The 21,376-nt window shown below is 37.4% G+C and overlaps 3 protein-coding genes across 5 annotated transcripts; 1 reads left to right on the top strand and 2 right to left on the bottom strand.

Moving 5' to 3' along the window:
* The first annotated feature begins 65 nt into the window (after positions 1-65).
* Positions 66-7,522, top strand: mcm3l (MCM3 minichromosome maintenance deficient 3 (S. cerevisiae), like). 3 transcript variants are annotated; one of them, XM_053242367.1, is made up of 19 exons: positions 66-84; positions 2,123-2,163; positions 2,263-2,352; positions 2,556-2,668; positions 2,871-3,079; positions 3,191-3,321; positions 3,401-3,639; positions 3,745-3,853; positions 3,978-4,131; positions 4,380-4,511; positions 4,668-4,876; positions 5,074-5,248; positions 5,791-5,917; positions 6,068-6,218; positions 6,314-6,454; positions 6,529-6,629; positions 6,731-6,819; positions 6,934-7,009; positions 7,212-7,522. In XM_053242367.1, exons 3-19 carry the CDS (start codon positions 2,281-2,283, stop codon positions 7,408-7,410), a joined length of 2,427 nt encoding a protein of 808 aa, XP_053098342.1. In that variant the 5' UTR covers positions 66-84; positions 2,123-2,163; positions 2,263-2,280; the 3' UTR covers positions 7,411-7,522. The 3 variants fall into 3 exon arrangements, with proteins under 3 accessions (XP_053098342.1, XP_026800488.3, XP_026800490.3); XM_026944687.3 differs by lacking the exon at positions 66-84 and having other exon boundaries at positions 2,044-2,163; XM_026944689.3 differs by lacking the exon at positions 66-84 and having other exon boundaries at positions 2,091-2,163; positions 2,269-2,352.
* Positions 7,523-7,613: 91 nt separating this feature from the next.
* Positions 7,614-14,335, bottom strand: mep1ba (meprin A subunit beta a). Its single transcript, XM_026944592.3, has 14 exons — positions 14,238-14,335; positions 13,243-13,261; positions 13,035-13,094; positions 12,850-12,893; positions 12,631-12,709; positions 12,361-12,478; positions 11,477-11,655; positions 11,008-11,226; positions 10,591-10,743; positions 9,975-10,190; positions 9,342-9,809; positions 8,231-8,416; positions 7,844-8,080; positions 7,614-7,755 (listed from the first exon to the last, which is right to left on the bottom strand). Coding segments are annotated over exons 1-14 (2,040 nt in total). The 5' UTR covers positions 14,298-14,335; the 3' UTR covers positions 7,614-7,753.
* Positions 14,336-14,655: 320 nt separating this feature from the next.
* On the bottom strand, positions 14,656-20,728 carry LOC113545174 (E3 ubiquitin-protein ligase RNF166). The gene is made up of 8 exons (XM_026944365.3): positions 20,351-20,728; positions 18,092-18,188; positions 17,930-18,012; positions 17,029-17,295; positions 16,872-16,919; positions 15,570-15,678; positions 15,311-15,418; positions 14,656-15,207 (listed from the first exon to the last, which is right to left on the bottom strand). The coding sequence occupies exons 1-8, from the start codon at positions 20,434-20,436 to the stop codon at positions 15,142-15,144; spliced, it is 864 nt and encodes a 287-aa protein (XP_026800166.2). The 5' UTR covers positions 20,437-20,728; the 3' UTR covers positions 14,656-15,141.
* Between the last annotated feature and the right edge of the window lie 648 nt (positions 20,729-21,376).

Here is a 21,376-nt window from a genome sequence, read left to right on the forward strand (position 1 = left end):
TTTGTGCTGTCGTGGATTCCCATTCATTTGTCTGCCCTGGTGAAAGGAGCGTATATAGCTGGGGAAAGAGAAGCAGTTGCTGAGGTGATAAGAATGCTGTGAAGGAAGAAATGAGGTCGTTTATACGCCAGAATGTTTGTGTTGAAATCACTTACACCACTGAATAAATCTCAGAATCTCATTATTCCTAACACTCTGATGGCTAATTCCTGTCAGGGTCAAATGTCATGCAGTGTTTGGTGAATATCATCATGGAATGACTGGCTTCGTAGTCACTAACACATATAACATTTATGTAATAAAACTTACTCTCTCTTTTTTTTTAGGATTGTAATTCAGTAAAATGAACTAAATTCTGATTCACTCGTTTGCCTCACACCTCCAGGGTTGGGGGTTCGAATTGCCTTGCATGTTCTCCCCATGCTTCGGAGTTTCCTCTGTGTACTCCAGTTTCCTCCCCAGTCCAAAGACATGCATTGTAGGCTGATTGTGTCTCTAAACTGTCTGTAGTGAGTGTGTGTGCTCTGTGATGGGTGTCTAGGGTGTCCCCCTGTCTTGTGCCCCGAGTCCCCTGGGATAGGCTCTGGGCCCCCTGCAGCCCTCTGTAGGATAAGTGGTACAGAGAATGGATAGATACTTTACCTGAGTTTTAATGAAATTGAATACTTACACTCTTACTTAATTAAGAAATTTCCAAGAAAAAATACTTTTTACTCCTTACATTTTTATTTAGATGTCCAAAGTAATTGTCATAATTCTCGAAGCTCTCTTCTTTTCTCATCCAGCCAATGACTGTATGCTATATATCAAATAATATGGGCTTAGTTTATCATCCAATCATTTCAGTTTAGCAATCAATCAAGTCCATCAGCGTATAAGAAAAGAATAAGAATGCAAGCCCTGATCTTCTCATGCTACAGTGTACTTAACACTGTATCAATCGGTGTGCATCTAAATATGGATAAGTCACCGGGTTGCAGTGTTGAACTTGAGTGTGAGAGCCTTGGCCGTACCTGAGTAAATGTTTTAATAAGCTGGAGGAAGCAAAGACTCATAAAATGAGACGTCTCCTTTGCCTCCCTAGAAGGCATGGCCTCCATCTAATGTGAAAAAGCATGCTGAGGTAGGTTTCACTAATTTGCTAAGATTAACTTGTTTTATTTAACTAAGTTAGCCTGTTTTCTTTACTAATGCCAGGTTAGATTATTATTGATACCAGTAGCCAACATAATTGGCTAGTCAGTGAGTCAAATTCTAGCTAATAGTAAATATTACAAACTTACAGAGTTTGAACAATGTTTTCAAGCAAAATGGTGTAGTTGCTATAAAACAAAAATCATCTTCTAACAGTTTTAGATAGTAGTTACTTTTCACATGGAAACATGCCATTAACTTGATTTCATTAGTTAAAAACATTGATTTTTTACATCTTAATGCTTGAGTAAATTTAAATGTAGCAAATTTTTGACTTTCACTTTACTACATTTTTGGCTGGATACTTCCACTTTTAACTGAGTAAGATTTTGACACATTATCTATACTTTCACTTAAGTATAATTTCTCAGTACTTTATCTATCTCTGTATTCTAGTGCGTGGATTGGCTACACTATATCAACCCTAGGTATGAATTAGTGTGTAAATACTGTAATGAATGAATGAATGACTTCTCTGGGACATTTGTAGGCTATTGAAATAAGGGCACTTACCTATATATGACAAAATAATATAAGGTACTGATATGTTGGCATTTCCTTTTAATAACCATCTTTATAAAATTAATTTGCTGTAACCTTTATTACATCTCAAGCAAGCATGCTAGGAAACTATGATATATGTCAAATCTGTTGCCTACAATATTGTAGCAATACTACAAACCAAACAAGACCTTCAAATATTAGTCTTGTGCACCTGCTTTCAGTTTTCACAGGGAAAAAACTTGAAATATTCCTCCTTATATATGATATAGACATAGACTTTGGTATTTCTTGGAACTGGATTGAAAGAACATTCATGCCATTGCCCATTCCCAGTTAATTGCCCAATTAGCAAGATGATTGCTTCCCAGACGTGCAAACTCCAGCATTTCCTACAGTCTAAAATGATGTCTCTCTCTTTGTGTAGTAGAGAAGTGCCAAATCGTGTGTTGTGTGAGCTGTATTTCGGTAGGTATTCATATTGTATCTACATAAGACTTGAATACAGCAAGAAACATTTAGGAAATAACTTCTACCTTTAAAATGAATGTTTTTAATCTTCTGGAGGTATAGTATTGAGGGAAAATGGATGGTGGCTTTGAAGATCTTGAGCTACGAGAGGCACAGAGGGAATACCTGGACTTTTTGGATGATGATGTGAGCACTCCAGAAAATTTGTTCTCATTTTCTTCACTTTCAATTAAAAAAAAAAAAAACACCCATTAGACCACCATGGACAGTTGTATCTCTTCTCTACATCTTTCTTTGTGGTGGTTGCTTCACTGAAACAATGAATGTTTGCATTGTTCTACATTTTAATCAGATAACATAGATCTGACTTTGCTTGAATGTCTTCACAGCAAGACCAGGGTGTGTACCATGAGAAAGTCAGAAGTATGGTGTCTGAGGGACAGTCTCGGCTAATCATCAACATTAATGACCTGCGGCGAAGGAATGAAAAGCGAGCCAAAGAGTCAGTGACCCTGCTTTGGTTTTGTGAGAATAGATAACATAATGTGACTTTATTGGTTGGGTCGCTGCCAATGTTTCCTGCTAATATCAATATGTCAGTCTTTGACAGTTTTTGGTTAAATGCCTGTTTTCTTCTTTGGTTGGCTAACATTTTGATTTGGATTTCTAAACAATAGAATGGTATTGATTTGTGTTTTCAACAGACTTCTGAAGAATGCCTTTGGTGAGCTGGTTGCATTCCAGAGAGCTCTGAAGGACTTGGTGGCCTCCATTGATGCAACGTATGCCAAACAGTTTGATGAGTTTCATGTTGGTTTTGAGGGCAGCTTTGGGAACAAACATGTCTCCCCTCGCACTCTTAGTGCCCGGTTTCTGGGAAATCTTGTTTGTGTGGAGGGCATTGTTACCAAGTGTAAGTAAATGTGTTTGCTAATTTTATATTTCCATATGTCTTTTATATTTCCACTAGTTTCTTTATGTATAGTAACTTTCAAAAATCAATGGGTTTGTTCAATCGTTACAGGTTCACTGGTCAGGCCAAAGATCATGCGCAGTGTTCATTACTGTCCTGCCACTAAGAAAACCTTGGAAAGGAAATATACTGATCTGACTTCACTGGATGCATTCCCTTCAAGTGCCATCTACCCCACCAAGGTGTGTGTCTAATGCTAGTGGTGAACAAAGCCTGCTAAAGTTGTTTTAAAATTTATACTTGTTGACTGTGTGTGTATAGGATGATGAGAATAATCCATTGGAAACAGAGTTTGGGTTGTGCTGCTATAAGGATCACCAGACTCTGACCATCCAGGAGATGCCAGAGAAAGCTCCTGCTGGGCAACTTCCCCGCTCAGTTGACATAATTTCTGATGATGATCTTGTGGACAAAGTTAAGCCAGGCGATCGTGTACAGATAGTTGGTGTGTACCGGTGTTTACCTGCTAAACAAGGAGGATTTACCTCAGGAACCTTCAGGTATGTGTTTATTAGGTTTATTAATTGAACTGCTGCTAATGTTTCTTGTTAATCTCTCAGTCTTGGAGGTTTTGCAGCTTTAGGTTAAATGTCTGTTTTGTGCAGAACTATACTGTTAGCCAACAATGTCAAGCTGATGAGCAAAGAAATTGTTCCCACGTTTTCTGCTGATGATGTTGCCAAGATCAAAAAATTCTGCAAAACTCACTCTAAGGTAAGCAGCAAAGGACCTTGCAGATTTATGTGGATTTACTCTAATGGTCAATACCAGTGCTCTGCCTTGACCTCCTAAGCTTTAAGACATGTAGATTTTGGTGTGTGTGTGTGTGTGTGTTCAGGATGTCTTTGAGTACCTAAGTCGATCGCTAGCTCCCAGCATCCATGGCCATGAATATATAAAGAAAGCCATCCTCTGTCTGCTGCTGGGAGGAAATGAGACCAACCTAGAGAACGGCACTCGAATCAGAGGCGACATCAACATCCTGCTTATAGGTTAGACTTATGTGAAGTCATCAATTTTTTTTAATGACTTTTGAATTGATGCATAAGTAAACTTCAGTGGAGCTTGATCAGGTTGTTCTACCTTCCTTGTTTAGCATAATATACTTACATAAATGTGTAATTCCTTAACTTAAATGTACATAAAACATTGGGATGGTGATGTAAATATTGTAATCTTCACAAACTAGTGCATCTTCTAGATTATTTGAGCCAAATGCTTTGTTTTTTTTGTTTTGTAGGTGACCCATCAGTTGCTAAATCTCAGTTGCTGAGGTATGTCTTGTTCACAGCACCAAGAGCCATTCCTACCACCGGACGAGGCTCGTCTGGGGTGGGTCTAACTGCTGCGGTTACCACTGATCAAGAGACAGGTGACTAACATACAGTATAAGTGTGGGCTGTTGTAATATTGGAAACATTAGTCGACATGGGTACTTGTAAGAGGAAAAAATGAGTACCAGGAAAATGACTTTAAAGTCTTTAAAGCTTTGTATACTTTTGCCAGCTTCTCGATGCTTGTCTCTCAGGTGAGCGCCGGTTAGAGGCAGGTGCCATGGTCCTTGCTGACAGAGGGGTTGTGTGTATTGATGAGTTTGACAAGATGTCTGACATGGATCGCACAGCCATCCATGAGGTGATGGAACAGGGGAGAGTCACCATAGCTAAAGCTGGGATCCAGGCCAGGCTGAATGCTCGCTGTAGTGTGTTGGCTGCTGCTAACCCAGTGTATGGAAGGGTAAGATATTGTATGTTAGCTTTAGGGTATGCTAACTTCTTATTAGTCTTGTTCGCTATGTAGTGCTTTATCAGGTTTTTTTAATCTACAGTGATTTACTTCCCCTTTCAGTTAGATTAATTGGATATAGTTTGGCATATAACTAGATATATTTAAATGGGTTGTATTTGTCTCTTCCCTTCCTTTGCTCATGCCAGTATGACCAGTATAAAACCCCTATGGAGAACATTGGACTGCAAGATTCCCTACTCTCTCGATTTGATTTGCTCTTCATCGTTCTGGATCAGATGGATTCAGAGAGTGATCGAGAGATTTCGGAGCATGTGTTGCGCATGCACAGATACAGACCCCCGGGGGAGCAGGAAGGAGCAGGTGAGGCTGTTATTTCATGGTGGAAATAAATAGGACCTGCTGGACAAGAAATTGGTGCAAATGTTAGTTTTCACCCTATTGCTGTAAGTTTGAATGTTGATGCCATGGCTTCTGGAGCCAGCAGTCTGAAAGGGCATAATCAGCCCTGCTCATGGGGAAGGAGGCCATTCCTTCTTCCCTGACCCAGAGTGGTTAGCCAATCAAAGGCATTTGTAGTACTGGGTAGTTGAACGCACTTGAAGGAAAGAGCCAGCTTTCCAAGTACGTTGCATAAGTAGCAGTGGCTTAATGTGTCTGGAAAATCAGCCTTTGCCCTTCTGGATATCTATGTGATAAGTAAATAAATAGTTTGTTGAGAATTGACAATACCTGAATATAAAATCCAAACAAATTTTCTGCTATATTGAGAAACCAGCATGCAGAGCTTATCCGTGTTGTACTGTTTTGGCTACCCGTTGGTAATAATTCTGTCCAGTTGGCAATATAATGTCTCTTGGTGTATTACATACTAAGACTGACTTTGATTTTGTGCACAACAATAGCGATGCCATTGGGAAGCACAGTGGACGTGTTTGCCACAGAGGACCCAAACATCACTGAGGCCACTGAGCAGGAGCTGCAGATCTATGAGAAAAAGGACAATGTCCTCCATGGCCACAGGAAGAAAAAGTAAATTATTTTCATTGCTTTCACATACAAAAATGTTTGTTTTTCATCAGTGCTCCCCATTGAAATAGCAAACTGTACAAGGTTTAAACAAAATGGATGGTGGAATAAGGATAGTTTTTGTAAAACCAATGACCAAAATTGGTCTTTTAGGGAAAAGATTGTCACCATGGAGTTTATCAGAAAATATATCCATGTGGCTAAGCTAGTGAAACCGGTTCTGACTCAGGAGGCTTCGGACTACATAGCCGAGGAATACACCAAACTGAGAAGCCACGACCAAGTCAATAACGACTTGGCAAGGGTGTGTATCCGGGATCTCACTGAGAATTTGTTGTCCATTGTAAGTTTTAGTAATGTCTGTTTATTTCAATGATTTGGTTTTAAACTTTGCTACAGACAATGCCCGTCACAGCACGTGCCCTAGAGACTATGATCAGGTTGGCTACAGCCCATGCTAAAGCCCGCATGAGTAAAACGATTGAGTTGGGAGATGCAGAGGCTGCTCTGGAGCTCATGCAATTTGCCTACTTCAAAAAGGTAATATTACGATGAGCTTACTTAAAAAAAAATCGAAAATATCAACTAAAACCTATTATAATTGGTTTGTGTAGATTCTGGAGAAGAATAAGAAGAGGAAGCTTCCTGAAGATGGTGTGGACACAGAGATGGATACGACTCAGAGCCAGGAGACCCAAAGTCAGAGAAGTGTCAGGTCTGAGATGATTATTAGTTTTGGGATTGCATACAGTATATTGAATAGTAGTGGTGCCTTAAATCTGATGTGATTGACGCATGGATTGGTACTGTCCATAGGAAACGTTCTCGTGTATCTAAAGATGACATGGATTCAGCAATGGCAGAAGACTCTGATGACCCATACAACTTTACAGAAGATGAAAACAGTCAGAGATTTCTATCACTTGCCAACATGACTACATAAACTGTTTCAATTGTTTTTACTCTCACACATTCAGCATTTTGTTTGATAAAGCTGGTTGTGCTTTCTTTTACCATAGCCCAACCCAGTCAACCAACCAGGCCAGTGTCTCAGAGGAGTAGCCAAAGGAAGAAGACTGACATCAGTCAAGACAGGTTGAGTTTTGTAACTTTTTCCTTTTAACCCCATGCTGCAATTCTGTTTTTTTTGGGTTTTTTTTAAATTAATTTCTCCCTGTAATATTTCATTTCAAATGTTTTTTGGTCTCAGGAGTATCTTTTGCATGATTGGTTATGACCTACTTCTCTCTGAACTCTGTTCATTTTCTAGCATGTTATTTATTGACCCTTGTTTCAGAATGAAGGTTTTCAAGGCAGCCCTCCTGAAAGCATTTAAAGTGACCAGGTCTCAGTCTGTGCCAATTCCTGAGCTTCTCACTCACGTTAACAAAGGCCAGTCTGAAGAATTTGACCAGCAGGAGGTGCAATTACTTTTGGAGCGCATGCAGGATGATAACCAGGTCATGGTGTCTGAGGACGTGGTCTTCCTCATCTGATAAAACAACGGTCTCTAGATGTGATCATGGAATTGTGATATTGTTGTATATCCTTATGTATTATTGTCTGTAGTGTTCATTGTTAGTAATTAATAAATAGTTTGAGCACTTATGAAGGAGTTTTTCTTTTTTGACAGATGAAAAGCAGGGGTGAATTGAGCTTAAACACTGGTTACAATTTTCTTTTGAACATATTTAAATGTTTAAATAGACAAGACAAATTTGGCAAGCAATTATATATTCAATTTAATTTTAAAATTCATACACTGATTTAGTTGGATTAAATGCATTTCAGTTAGATGCCATAACTATTTTCCACTATCAGTTGAGCCACCTGGAGAATTTCTGCAAAGAAAGAAATAACCATAATTAACACCAAAACTTAAATTGTCAATTATTCATTTTTTTTATTCAATATTATCTGGTCACTTACAGCCATCTATTCTCTCTGGTACAATCCCTCCTTCCGTATCTGTTGCTCCACTCCTTTGGAGTCTCCTCACACCATACACCACACTCGCAAGTGCAAGCAACAATGTAAGCACACCCACAAATGCAAAAAACACCACTCCTCTAGAGTTTACAGTGGATGTACTGGGTGAAGAGCTTTTCTCTTCACTGTAGGCAGCAGGCTGAGGCACAGGCTGAGTCTCCAAAAGTCCAGTCACATCTGAGCAAGAAAAGCAGATGAATAAAACAATTATGCTGTGTGTGACATTGGTGTCAAGGTGTTGTATTAACTAAAAGGGCTGTGATTAATAAATTTTAATATCTACATAAAAGTGGTCATCATTTTCTTGGACATTAGCTCCAAATTCACCTTCTAGACTAAGGAGGAAGATGACATCATTTCCTTTGATGAAATCTCGACTCTTTAGACGGCTGTGTGTGATGAAAGAGCTGGTGCCAGTACCCGGTCCTCTGTAGTATGAGGTACCGTCTGGATTTTTTACCAGACTGCCCACCTTCTGCGGGTCATCCCAGAAATATTCCACATTACCCAGAGCTTCAGGAAAGAAACACATCACTCAACATTATAACCAGAATCTAAAATACTTGGTGTTATAACTGATACAACATCTGAACAATGTGGTAAATTTCAAAATCTCTGCATGCTTTTTTCTCCTCCCTTGTTATATTTTTATTGCTTCCTTAATGATGAAGTCTCCCTGAATATTATAATTGTAAACAATCTGTGTAGGAAATAAATCATTCAATGTTTTAATGCCTAAATAACTAATAAAATTTGCCTAGGAGCATATTTAATATTTTTAACTTAAGTAAAAATTGCATAATTGAATACACATGAATGAGTTTGGAAACACCACATTTTCTTGTCACCTCAGATAGCTAGTCTCGCAATTGGGTAACTGTTATCTGTTAGTCAAACGAGCTTGACTTTGCCACAAGTTGGAATTTTAGTATTGGTATTTTAGTATATTATAATTCTCAGTAATTTATTTAACAGTATCTGATGACCTCTTTCCTCATATTTGATTTGGAGCTGTTTTTAAAACCGGATGCCCTTCCTGACGCAAACCTCCCCAATTTTATCTGGGCTTGGGATTGGAACTGGGAGAGCACTGTTAGTTCCCTGGCCAGGAATCAAACCCGAGCCATGATGGTGAGCGCGCCAAGGCCTAACCACTAGTCCTCCAGGGACCCATTTAACAGTAGACTAATGTGTCAAAATATACTATAACAATTCTGATTTTGTCTAGCACTAAAATTAACTTAGGTAAGCTAGTCAGGCTAGATTAGCATGCAAGTTCTGTGGCTAGAAGTTTGGATAATCTTAAACACAAATAGGAATATTCCAACTAAGAAAAGATAGCCATTCAAAAATGGTGTTTTTGAGTTGGGGGTGGAGGTCCATTTACTTTTATTCTGTGTTTCTGTTTTTAATTCTATATAGTTCATTTTCTTCTTACAGTCAGTGGAGGTCTTGCTGGGGTCAGTGGTGATCATTCTTTGGTTATCCATGCGTTGCTGAATATTTGGGTGCTGGTCCATCAGTGCTATGGTAGCCTGTCTCCATGGGCATGGCCATTTCAACTGGCTGTCATTGGGACCAGAAGTCAAGTGCAAATACATGGCCATGTCATTAGAACTGCCTGATTTCCCATTAACATACAGACCAATCTGGAAAGAGTAGCCATCAGGAGATAAGAAGGTGGGGCTGTAGATCTTGGAGCCAACAGGTGTTGTGGCGAGGAGGCTGGTGAAGTTCTGGATGTGCCACGTATGGTGAGGGCATTGTGTCTCTGACAGGTTGATGTCATCCAGAGAGAGACCTCCTATGGACGCCCCCATGCCCTTCACCCCTTCAAACACTACCCGAAACTTCTGAGACGCGACTAGAGTCACATGGTGAAGCTCCCAGGAGTTTCTCTGGCCACCTGTCTCAGAAAAGAATATATGATCCATAATGCAGAATTTGTACCTGTAACAATGTGTAATAAGAAGCTAATTCATTCTAAGCACTAAAATACTAGACTGTTCAGACTGTGTCTTGAAATCATGCATCAAATTATCAATTATTATTTCATCACTGTGTAAGTTACCGCGGAATGTCTGAATGAGTCTCAGCACTCCATTAGGGCTTTCATTGTTATATTCTTGAACCCATATGTTTAGCTGGTCGTCAGCACCCCCGCTGTTGTACATGTAGAATTGCAGGCATTGACTCCGTCTATTAGGATAAAAGAGTCGACTTTCCAAGTAAGCATTATCTCCAGGGTTCCCTGTGGCTGTGCTGAAATGCATAAAGAAACCTATACCTGTGATAAAAAAGTAGACGATTAATTTTAAATAAATATAAATGTTTGCAGATACTCAATTTTAGCATTAATTAACATATTTAAGTATGTTACATTATAATCACATTTGGTTTGGTATAAATTCAATACAGAAACTCTATCTGAGCTTATTAGAATTTTTGGTGTTATGTGCCTTTAAAATATCTAAAGATTAAAAAGGCCAAAGTGCTGGTGTAGCAGCGTTATAAAAAAAAAAAAAAAAAAAAAAAGGAAGCAAAGTAGCAGCATGATGTCCATCCTAGTTTGCTCTTTTCCGAGAAGAGATAAGTGTTATCAGTGGACAGTCACGATCAATAGAATACAGTTGAAGGGCTATAAAAGTTACAAAACTGTTTTCAACTGTAATAAACTATGTTCATACCATTGCACTGGCCCATGTTAGTGTAGTCGGTGTTTGGACCTCCATCTACACTCTTCACACGCACCCACTTTGCCTTTGCATCCTGTCCCTGGATCATACCACAGATATTGGGCTGCTCAAAGCTGCAGGAGTCCAAGAAGGTAGACGATGTGGCTGGAGATGTAAAAAAAACCACCACACAATAATCAAAAGAGGAAGGTGAACGAACAATCCTCCTCCTTAGGGCCATTCAGTTTGATGTTAATAGTACATTTCTTATAGGCTATATTAAATAATCATGATAATAATAATAATAATGATAATAATAAATATCAAAAAGGACTTGAAAGGCTAAAAGGACTTTATCAAAGATTAAAGAGAAAGTAGGATTTTATTGCTATCATAAACAATGAGTTATGAGGGCAAGGGTGCACCTACTGCAGTTATACAGCCTGTTTAGCTTGCGCACATCACTGGAACTGAACTCCATGCGCTGGCCAATCATGTCCATGAACTCTGGAATCTTAGTGACGATGGTCGGTTTGGTGTCCTTGTTAAAGGCAGTCTTACTGTAGTGCATAACAGAGGTGTAGTCGTAAGGAAAGCCTAGAGCGCTGGAGACTGTGTCATCATAGGTGTTGAAGTTGTGCTCTTTGCCTAGGAATAATGCAGTGTAATGAGTCAACCACAATGCAGAAAAAGGGTTGATTATAGGAAAGTAAAATTAGAAAGAAATAAAAAAATATAGGGATGTTTACAATCCTGCCCTGAATCTTTGACTCCCTACTCCATACATAATGCAACACACAGAATATAAAACATTAATATTTACTCATTGTGGTGTCCTAATGACAACTATAAAGCCATTTGGATTTTAATAGATTAAATTGACCAATGGCATAGTTACCAGCTTCAATCTGGTCCCATATGATGCTGACATAATCATCTCGGTCGGCTCTGGATTGCTCGTGCCAGAAACCCAGCGCATGCAGGAACTCGTGCTCCACAGTTGCAAGGCGATCACAGTTGCTGCCAATTGATAACCTTTGCTTCCCTACATGACGATTTCCCACAGATGAAAAACATCTAAAAATATGCAAAAATGAGAATGGTGGTAAAAAAGGGAAGATATATTTAATTTTTTTGTGCTTGCTTGCATATTAACGTTCTGTGCTAGTGCTGAGAAAATCTGCCTACAAACAGTTGTGAGAGGTGCTGTTAGTGAGAGTTTGTGGCCCATGAGTGAGGGAGTTATTCTGTGTCGTTTGTAAGTCACTCATCAATGAATCAATGCAATTTTAAACTTTTTAAAAGAGTATGTGATGTGTCGTTCGTTTCCAATCTTGATTTTAAGAATCGATTCTTCTTTGTCTGATATCCAGGATCAATTCTGGATAAATATTGGTTTAATATTGTGCAACATTTCTACTCTGCAAAATTCCATGTTTTTATGAATTAAAATCACTTGAATTTAAATTCCTTTTTTGACGCATATATCACAAAAACGATGTCATGTCTCTTATACAAACCATAACGTCACTTCCCTGCTATAGTGAAACCAAACCAGGACATTTTAAGCTATGTGACATTCAGTAGTTCACCTTCACACATTGTGTGGATCGCACTTGAGATCATTTGAAGCAAACCTCAGCTCACTATTTTCAGGGTGACCAGAGGCTTGTCTGGTCTGCACCCAGTCTTCAAAATCAACCAAATCTTATGAACTCTTTCTGCAAATGGCTCTGGGTTCTGGTGTGAAAAAAAGTGTGTGAATGCACGAATCTTCCTTACCCAGAACCTTTGAATACAGAAATGTAGTTTGGCTCTCCACTCCAGGGTTTGAAGTCAATGCAAGTTTTGAGTCGGTATTGCTCGAATGCTTTCAGAACCACTCCTTTAGCGTTGATCTCTGTGCACAGTCAAAATGGTGAGGATGTGTATGTTTATACTGGAATATATAAATAATATAACTGGAATTATACTATCAGACAGGAATTTGTCTATCAATTGTTCTTTTTTAAAAAAAAATGATTGGAAAAAGAGGATAAGGCAGGTTCTTACCCAAGCTGTCCTCTAGGTAGTAAGGCACAGTGGTTGGCCAGCGATACTCTGCACCCAAAATACTGTTCTTGCCATCTCCCTGTTAACCACAGATTTATTCACGGCAGAGTGACATATGGACTACTGCCAATTAACATTAAACTGATGGACATAGATATAGGCAAACTGTAATGTTACAGAAAATTGGCAAACAAATGATTCATAAAACGATGCACTGACCTTTTTAATCACTATGTCTCCCTCTACCAGATCAAGTCCTGCTTCTGTTACACAGAAATGTGAGGTCAGTTGTTAACAGCACACTAACTCATAGTGCAAGTGTGGCACGAATATAAAACACAGAGCATTTGTGTTATTTTCAAACGCACTCCATGCTACACATTAGTGTAATATCTCATTCTTACCTTCATTTATGTCAACAATATCCCAGTCTTTTCCATCATCGATGTCCACCTCTGTAAAACCTAATATTAAAAATTCCAGAAATGATCTCATCAAAACAGCATATTTTCCTGGTTCTGATACAAGTATTACATGCTTTACATTATGTATATCATATATATATATATATATATGTGTGTGTGTGTGTGTGTGTGTGTGTGTGTGTCTTACCTGAGAGAGTCGAAGCTGACTATAAGAGAAAGACATAATATGACTTTTAGCAGATCATGATCACCGCTTTAACGTTCAACAGCATGAGTGATATATATATATATATATATATATATATATATATATATATATATATATATGTATATATAAATATGTGTAAGAGGTTATTGTAACCATTTGTGCATACAGGACAAACAGGACATCTTCAAGTAATATTTCTGATAATATTTTCTCTTTTTCTTTTCAATAGAATGTGATAATTTAATTTCAGTCAAATTGTTTAGCGATAGTGTTTAGAGATTTTTTTTATAATAACCTCATAAGAAATACTACATACACTGTAAAAAGTGTTGAATATCTTGAATAAAGGAAAGGTTATCTAATATTTCTGATAATGAGAGTATTATATAACAAGACCCTCAAGCCTGTAGTCACGTTTTTAATTTTTACTAAGATATCTTATTCAAAATATCTTCACCTCCTAAGATATATTGTTTTGCAGTGTACAAGGGTGAGTCAAATGAAAACTTTTTTTTGCTGCATCTTTTGCATTGTTTATTGCAAATAGGTGTCACAAAATTATCTGATTTTTTTTAGATAATCTCCATTTTGTTCAGTGCAAGTGTTTCAGCGCTTAACGAGCCTCCAGATTCCTCTAGAAAAAAAATATTCCAGTTGTTATTAATTTATGTCGCACTTTTAAGGTTTTTATTCGACTGACTTATATATATATTAACCTATATTCATGAAAATATCATTTTTTTAAGATATCATTTCTGTAGTGTTATCAGTTGAGAAATCCTGAAAGCAACACTTATGCCTTTTCTTTGAGATGCTGCTTTATTCTTTTATCATGACATACAGAAATAAATTTGCTTTCTATTCATAGCACATTTCAAGATTCATTTTTTACATAAGATTTCCTTTTATTGTTTATATATCTGTTTGCACAGATGTGTGCTGAATTATTAATAAAGAAATTGCTTAAGACTTACCGAATAAAGTCTCTCAGCACATAACAAACAAATGACCAGAAATGTCCAATAAGAGGCCATAGCTGCTGCTGTGTGTGTATGCTGCTGTTACACACTCTGCATACATATGTGTTTGTGTAAGAAATATATAAAACGAAGAGAAAGTGCTGTGTTGGCAGGAATCTGTGATAAAGAAGGTGTTCTGATAAGACATCTGATCAATGCTGCTGCTGTAAATAAGGTTATTAATAATGTTGTATTACGTTTATAGATAATAAAAAAAAGCCAGGTAGATGTTCCATCTGATTACACCATGATATCAGTGCTGATTTCTGATTATAGTAAATCATATATTCAATAATAATAATAATAATAATAATAATAATAAAGATTGTAGTTGTGCTAATAGGCTTCACATTTACAAACACACTCTTGTGCGTCAAAGTTTTTGGAACTCTTTTATTCACATTTAAAAATACAGGTCATGTAAGGAGTTAATGTAAGAAGTATAAATGTAAAAAGTAACGCATATTAATACCAGTAGATTAGTAGTGCAATTGTTGCTCAGAGTGCAAACATATTTGTATAATGCATGTGATATAACAGAAATCAGACATGTCAGAGAGCTTAGAATAAGCAAATATTACAAGAAAGGCTTCCTTTTGAAAAGTATCCCGTGTCCAGATTAATCGGATTGTCATATTAATATCACTCAAACATAGTAATATCCATGAATGAGTATAATTACAGTATTACCTGATGGATGAAATAAAAATAACAGTTTCTATAGTTAATTATATGCTTATATGCTTACATGTTCTGCATCCATTACAAACAACCAGACATCACTGCTTCAGAATCGTATCATTTAAATCTGTTATAGTCTTAACAAAGTAATATTGGCATTTGTGGGAAAACACGGTTTTTATGTTTGTTGCCATGACCTCAGTATGGCATCCTGTAAGTTAATATCGTCATTCTGGTGGATATTCTGTTCAGGAAAGAAGCAAAATACAAACAGTTATTATAAATATAGATAAATAAGTTTTTTGTTTATTTCTATAAATGCATGCTTCTGGTGCTATGGATCTTACAGTTATGTCATCGATGTAATAGCTGTGGCGGAGGTTGAGATGGCCAATGAAATCCCTGCTGCAGTAAGTTGGGTTACCATGAGGCAGTGACACACACACGGGGCAAACCTAAGGGTCGTGAGAGAACACACAAACAGAGGTGCATATCTTCACAACACTACTTCTCTTGTCTGGGTTCTCCCTGCGTTATCTTAGAGGTCATGGCATTGCACATGAGTATGAAGTGTAATGTAACGCTCTTTTAAGTAATCTTACTGACCACTTGTCTCAGGTCATTGAGATGGTTGTCATTGCAGTGATCACGCAGATCCAGGTCATCCAGGCCACCTTCCTGACAGTATGGACAATTATATGTTCTCAAGATGTTTCTGGGAGAAAACAGTGAATATAAGAGATGAATTATTTCAAAGAATTGAAAAAAAAAATTGGCAAAAATTAAAACAGTGAAAAAACAGTGACTGTTATGCTGGGGCATTTTTGCTGGCATTGTTTGGATCCATTTGTCCAAGTGTCACTGCAAATCAATACAAAGTTATTCTGGCTGATCACCTTTATCCTATGATGAAACATTTCTATCTCAGTGGGAGTGGCCTCTTCCATGGTGACCCTGCCCCATGCAGTGCCATAGACTAAGGCTATACATTTTTAAATGTATTATTATCTATTATATAGATTAACACCAATACCTGTGGCTCTGACAATAACAGGAAGGTTAAAAAATGGTTGCTGGAAAATATTCAACTGTATGCTCTATTAGGTGATTTATTATACTGATTAAAGTTTAGGGGGTGCATAGACTAGTCAATTTGACTAATACTTCCACTTGACTAGTTGGAACAATAGCAAAAAACAGGGAGGCAGATGGTAAAGAAATGCAGACATATGGTAAAAAGCTGGCTAGCTTTGTGCTGACAAAAGATGAGCATGGAGGTGTCCTTTTTTTTGTTGTTTGTTTTTGTTTTGTTTTGTTTTTCACACTTTTGTACCTTGAATGTACCTCAAGGTCAAAAATGACCCGTTTTCTAATGTAAGTCAAATGCAGTAATAGGCCTACTGGTAATACTTAAGTTTTACCAAGTAAGTATTAATTTACTAAGTAAATTAAGTATTACCAAGTTACCTACTGGTAATACTTAATTTATTAAGGGTCTTGCAACCTTCATATATTCTATATTGGTCTTATATCTGCTTTCTGAATATTGAAAATATCGAAGAACTCACATGGGATTATATCTGTTATATCCTGACCAGACGTTTACTGGATAGTATGAAACTGAAGTAAATCATATGTTATGGCCTTCACAGTCACCAGATCTCAACCCAATTGAACATCAACAGAAGAGGTGATCAAAATATTATTGAGGAAATATCTTTTGGAAGAATGGTGTTCATTCTTCCAGTACAGTTCCTGAAACTTGGTAGTCTATGCCAAGGCACTGTGACGCTGTTCTCATGGCTTGTGGTAGCTCAAAACTTTGTCAGAATGGTTGGAAGCTTATATACATAGTACAGACTGTACGTGTGTGTGTGTGTGTGCATCCATGTCGCTGAGGCTATTTACCCTGAATGAGATGCATTTTCCATCATAGTAATTTGACTGGGCCAGTCCCTGTAGGGAAATCACGTATTAGTGTAGCACAAAAAAACTCTTACACACAGTATAAGTTTTAGCTTGAAATAATTTGAAAAAATGAAGGTAAATAATGAAGTAAACTCACATGTCATCGGGGTCATCTGACTGGAGGTCTGGCTGAGGACTGGTGTTTGCTTGGATGCTGATTGGATTTGACGCTGGGGCGACTGATACTACAGGAGCTACTTGAATATTGGCTTGGCGTCTTGGTCTGGGAACTGGCCTTCCGAGAGCAGGATTGGAGGTATCTTGTACAGCAGCATTTGAAGCAACCTGATTGAGCAGGCTGGCATTTGGGGCGCTGGCTGTCTGTGAAGCTTGTGCACTTGCAGCTCTAAGTCGGCTGAGGAGACTGTAGTTGGACACCAAAAAGCAGAGAAATAAAATGTTGCAACATGTTATATTTTTCTAAAAACATCTATAAATCAAAAATAGTCTATTTGCTGTGTATTTTTTTTTTTGTTTACGTTGTACACTAAATAATAATTTGTAGTTCATTCATACTGTAACCTAGCAGTTGTCATTTATTCAGCTGGCTTATCCTGACAGGGGTGGAGTAACTGTAATTTGAGTAATTGTACTTTTTGAGCACTTAAGTACTATTTTGGAAGATTTGCTATTTTGGATACTTACTCAAGTACCATTGGAATTGAATGATACTTTCACTAAACTCTCAAGTATTCAATATATCAGGTTTTCAAGAGGAAATAGCATACTTGATACATACATAGCAGTACTTGAAATTACTCGTTAAAAAAGACCATCATATCCCATTTTCTTTTTTTTTTTTCATTTTTTCCATCTCTTTTGCTGGATTTATCAACTATCGCTACAGGATGATATGTCATCTTTGCCTCCCACAAAACAAAATGTCTCCCTTTACAAATTCACTCCCACATCTAAAGGATCTAACTAGCTTTCACAGTACACAAACTGTACTTTTTCCACCCCTGCATCCTGAGTTCATAAATCTGCTCAGAACTTACGCCTGTACATTGGGGCCAACGGTTCGTGTGGTCGGAAGGAAGGCATCGCTACCTTGCAGATTGACGGTGCATGGTATGGCAGACTGAGGGAAACAGCAGGGGATTGTTAAATGTACAGATTAGTAATAACTTCTCAGCATCACAAATCTTGTCTGGTCTTACCCTAAGTGCAAGACTGACACGGTCGTTTACGGGGCTCCTGCAGTAGGGACACTGGGGTCTTACTAAAATTGCATGTCTTAGACAAGACTGGCAAAACCTGTAACGAGAGAAAGATGAGATATAATCATATGCCAGCCATTTATTTCAAGCTGGACAATTCACTAGCAACACAATATAATAATAAATAAGCTTGGATATAGTGCACTGATGTCAGCACTATCAGCATGTTTACTTGTCATGCAGTGGAATTTCCCCTCAGAAAAACACTTTCACTTTGCAGCTGCCAGGAACTGCTGCATTTATTGGAGGTTACGCTTGACCTGTTTTCAGTCACAGCTTATTCAGTGAAATCATCTCAAAGATAATGTACGACCCTGAATTTATGTCATTTCATCGAAAATTTAACCATTTATGCCACATTCATGTTAAAATAATTTAAGATTTGAAAAGGGATTGCGTGCCTGTGGTTGAAAGGGTTAAGCATCAAGCAATATTGAATATGTTTTATGTTTGTGAAGGATACTCAATATTCTTTTTAATGAAACATATACAATGGATATAAAAGGTCTACACACTCCTGTTACAAATGGCAGGTAAAAAAATGAAACCATGATAAATCATGTCAGATCTTTTCTCACTTCTAATGTGAAATTGCAAACGTATACAGAAATTTTTAGGGATTTCCAGTAACCTGGTTGCATAAGTGTGTACATCCCTAAACTAATACATTGTAGAAGCACCTTTTGATTTTATTACAGCACGCAGTCTTTTGGGGTAAGAGTCTATCAGCGTGGCACTTCTTGACTTGGCAATATTTTCCCACTCTTTCTTGAAAAAACATTCTAGGTCCATCTCCTGTGCACAGCCCGCTTCAGGTCACCCCACAGATTTTTATTTGCCATAGCAACTTGTAGTTTTCATAGCCCAGACATGTGAAGAATACGAGAGATTGTTGTCATATGCAGAGAGGAATCAGTATGTGTCGGATATTCCTGCAGCTCCTTTAATGTTTCTGTAGGTCTCTTGGCAGCCTCCCTGGTAAGTTTTTGTCTTGTGCTTTTATAAATTTTGGAAGGACGTCCTGTTCTTGGTGATTTCACTGTGGTGCTCCATTTTCTCCACTTATTGATGATAGCCTTTACGGTGTTCCATGGTATATCTAATGTTTTGGAAATTCTTTTATACACCTCTCCTGATCGATGACTTTCAACAAGTAAGATTGCGTGCATGCTTTGTAAGCTCTTTGCGGTGCATGCAGTCAGCAGTTGGATGAAACAGAAGATGTGAATAAAATCCTACAGAAACAGCTGGTCTTCATTTGGGGTTAATCAGAATAATTTCATTGATGACAGCTGTACTTTGGACCATGAGATTGAATGTGATTGGTTCATTCTGAACACAGCCACATCCCCAATTATAAAAAGGTGTGCACACTTATGCAACCAGGTTATTGTAACTTTTTTTAGTTTTCCTATTTTTTCCCCCATAAAATGTTTCTGAGTGTTTTTCACTTAATTTTTATACATTGTAATTTCACATTGCGGGAGGAAAAACTTCTGACATGACTTATCTTGGTTTCATTATTTTTTACATCACAAAAACCTGCCATTTTAACAGGGGTGTATAGACATTTTATATCCACTGTATGATTTTTTTTTCCAAACTACTGGTTAAAGTCCACTTTTATAGGTGGTGCATTATGAGTAACTACTATGAACTACTCTCTATAAAACACCTAAGTAACCTAAACAGTTTTTTGCTTAAACATACTGTATATGTACACATAGTTAGACAATAAGATAAGATAAGACAAGACCATATGTCTATACCATAGTTATTGACTGAACTGAAGCACATGAAAGTTGTATTTTTGTTCCCTTAAGTACTGTACCATTTCTGGATATATGTATATCTGTTAAGCAATGCTGCCAGAGTACATCTGTAGCAATTATGACTGACAAATTTTGTACAGGATAGGATACATTACAGAGATGTGTTTGTATTCATTATGTACTCGTTGTTCCATGTGTTCTACTTACACGTCATATATTTCATGCAAACTGATCTGACCTACCTCAGTAAAAAAAACAACAACCCAGTATTGTTGCTTCTCTGACATGTACTTTGGTTGTCTACATATTATTGTTGTCTAAATGTTGTCTGTATTTTATTTTTCTGCATTTTACACTCAACTGGAGAGTATCCCCATACTCCCCCATAAGAAAAAGTACCTCATAAGAAAAAGCACAAAATACTTACACTTTTCTGCAGCATGAAATGGGCTGTGAAGGATTCTGTAAAGGGCCCTTACACACAGGGCAGTCATCGTCCATGTCTCCGTCCATAGTCTTCACTGCCTAGCCAGGTTCTAACTGAAAGCAAAAACAAATACAGCTCATAATAGTGTGACTTCAGGCTCATGCCAAAACGTCACTTTCTGTAATAAGACTTCAACTTCAACTTCCTTATACGTATCTGTATTAAGGCAGTCCCATCCCAGGCAGGTTTGTGATAGATTTGTTGGGTGTGTCTTTGCTGCTGTTTACCACCCTGTATTGGAAAGTAACACAAACACGAAGAGAGAATAAAATTAAATCAACTGCAAAATAGTCAGACAATGGTATATAAATGGTATATAAATAATATAATACTGTATTTGAACAAATGAAATAAACTGTATATAATAGTGTTTAATATCATCTAGACAATTTCATCTAAAAAAATTCTCGACTATTTAAACTAAAAATCTAGACTATTTAAAAAAAAAAAAAGATTAAAATAGAAAGGTCCTGTAATAGTCTCTCAAAGACTGCACCAGAGTTTATTATGCAAAGGGGGAAAACCACTTCCTTTAGCTGAGTAGTTCTCAATGTTGCCTAGACATTTCTGATCATTAAGGGCTTTCAGTTTCAGTGAAACCTTATAGTTATCAAACCGTAATAGAAAACCAATAGAAATTGAATACAACAGTAGTAACATGCCCTGACTTTCTTTCTTGGTAGGATCTCTGGGTGCAAGATTATGTTCCTGCCAGGAAATAACCCAGCTGACTGAACTCATTTAAGTCATAAGTCTGAGTTAATGAGTTCTTCAGGTGTTTTTCAGATCTTACAGATAAAGACAAGCTTTACAGAGAGAGCTTAAACACCAAATCACTCTCGATAAAAATTGCTGAGCAGTCGAAAAATATCTGCTTTAATTTCATAGGAAGCCTAACATATGGATCCGTTCATTTATTTTTATTTGATTTTATTGTAGTACAAATCTTTCAAATTATTTGTGTTT

This window comes from Pangasianodon hypophthalmus, chromosome 19 (genome assembly GCF_027358585.1).
Source record: "Pangasianodon hypophthalmus isolate fPanHyp1 chromosome 19, fPanHyp1.pri, whole genome shotgun sequence".
NCBI lineage: Eukaryota > Metazoa > Chordata > Actinopteri > Siluriformes > Pangasiidae > Pangasianodon > Pangasianodon hypophthalmus.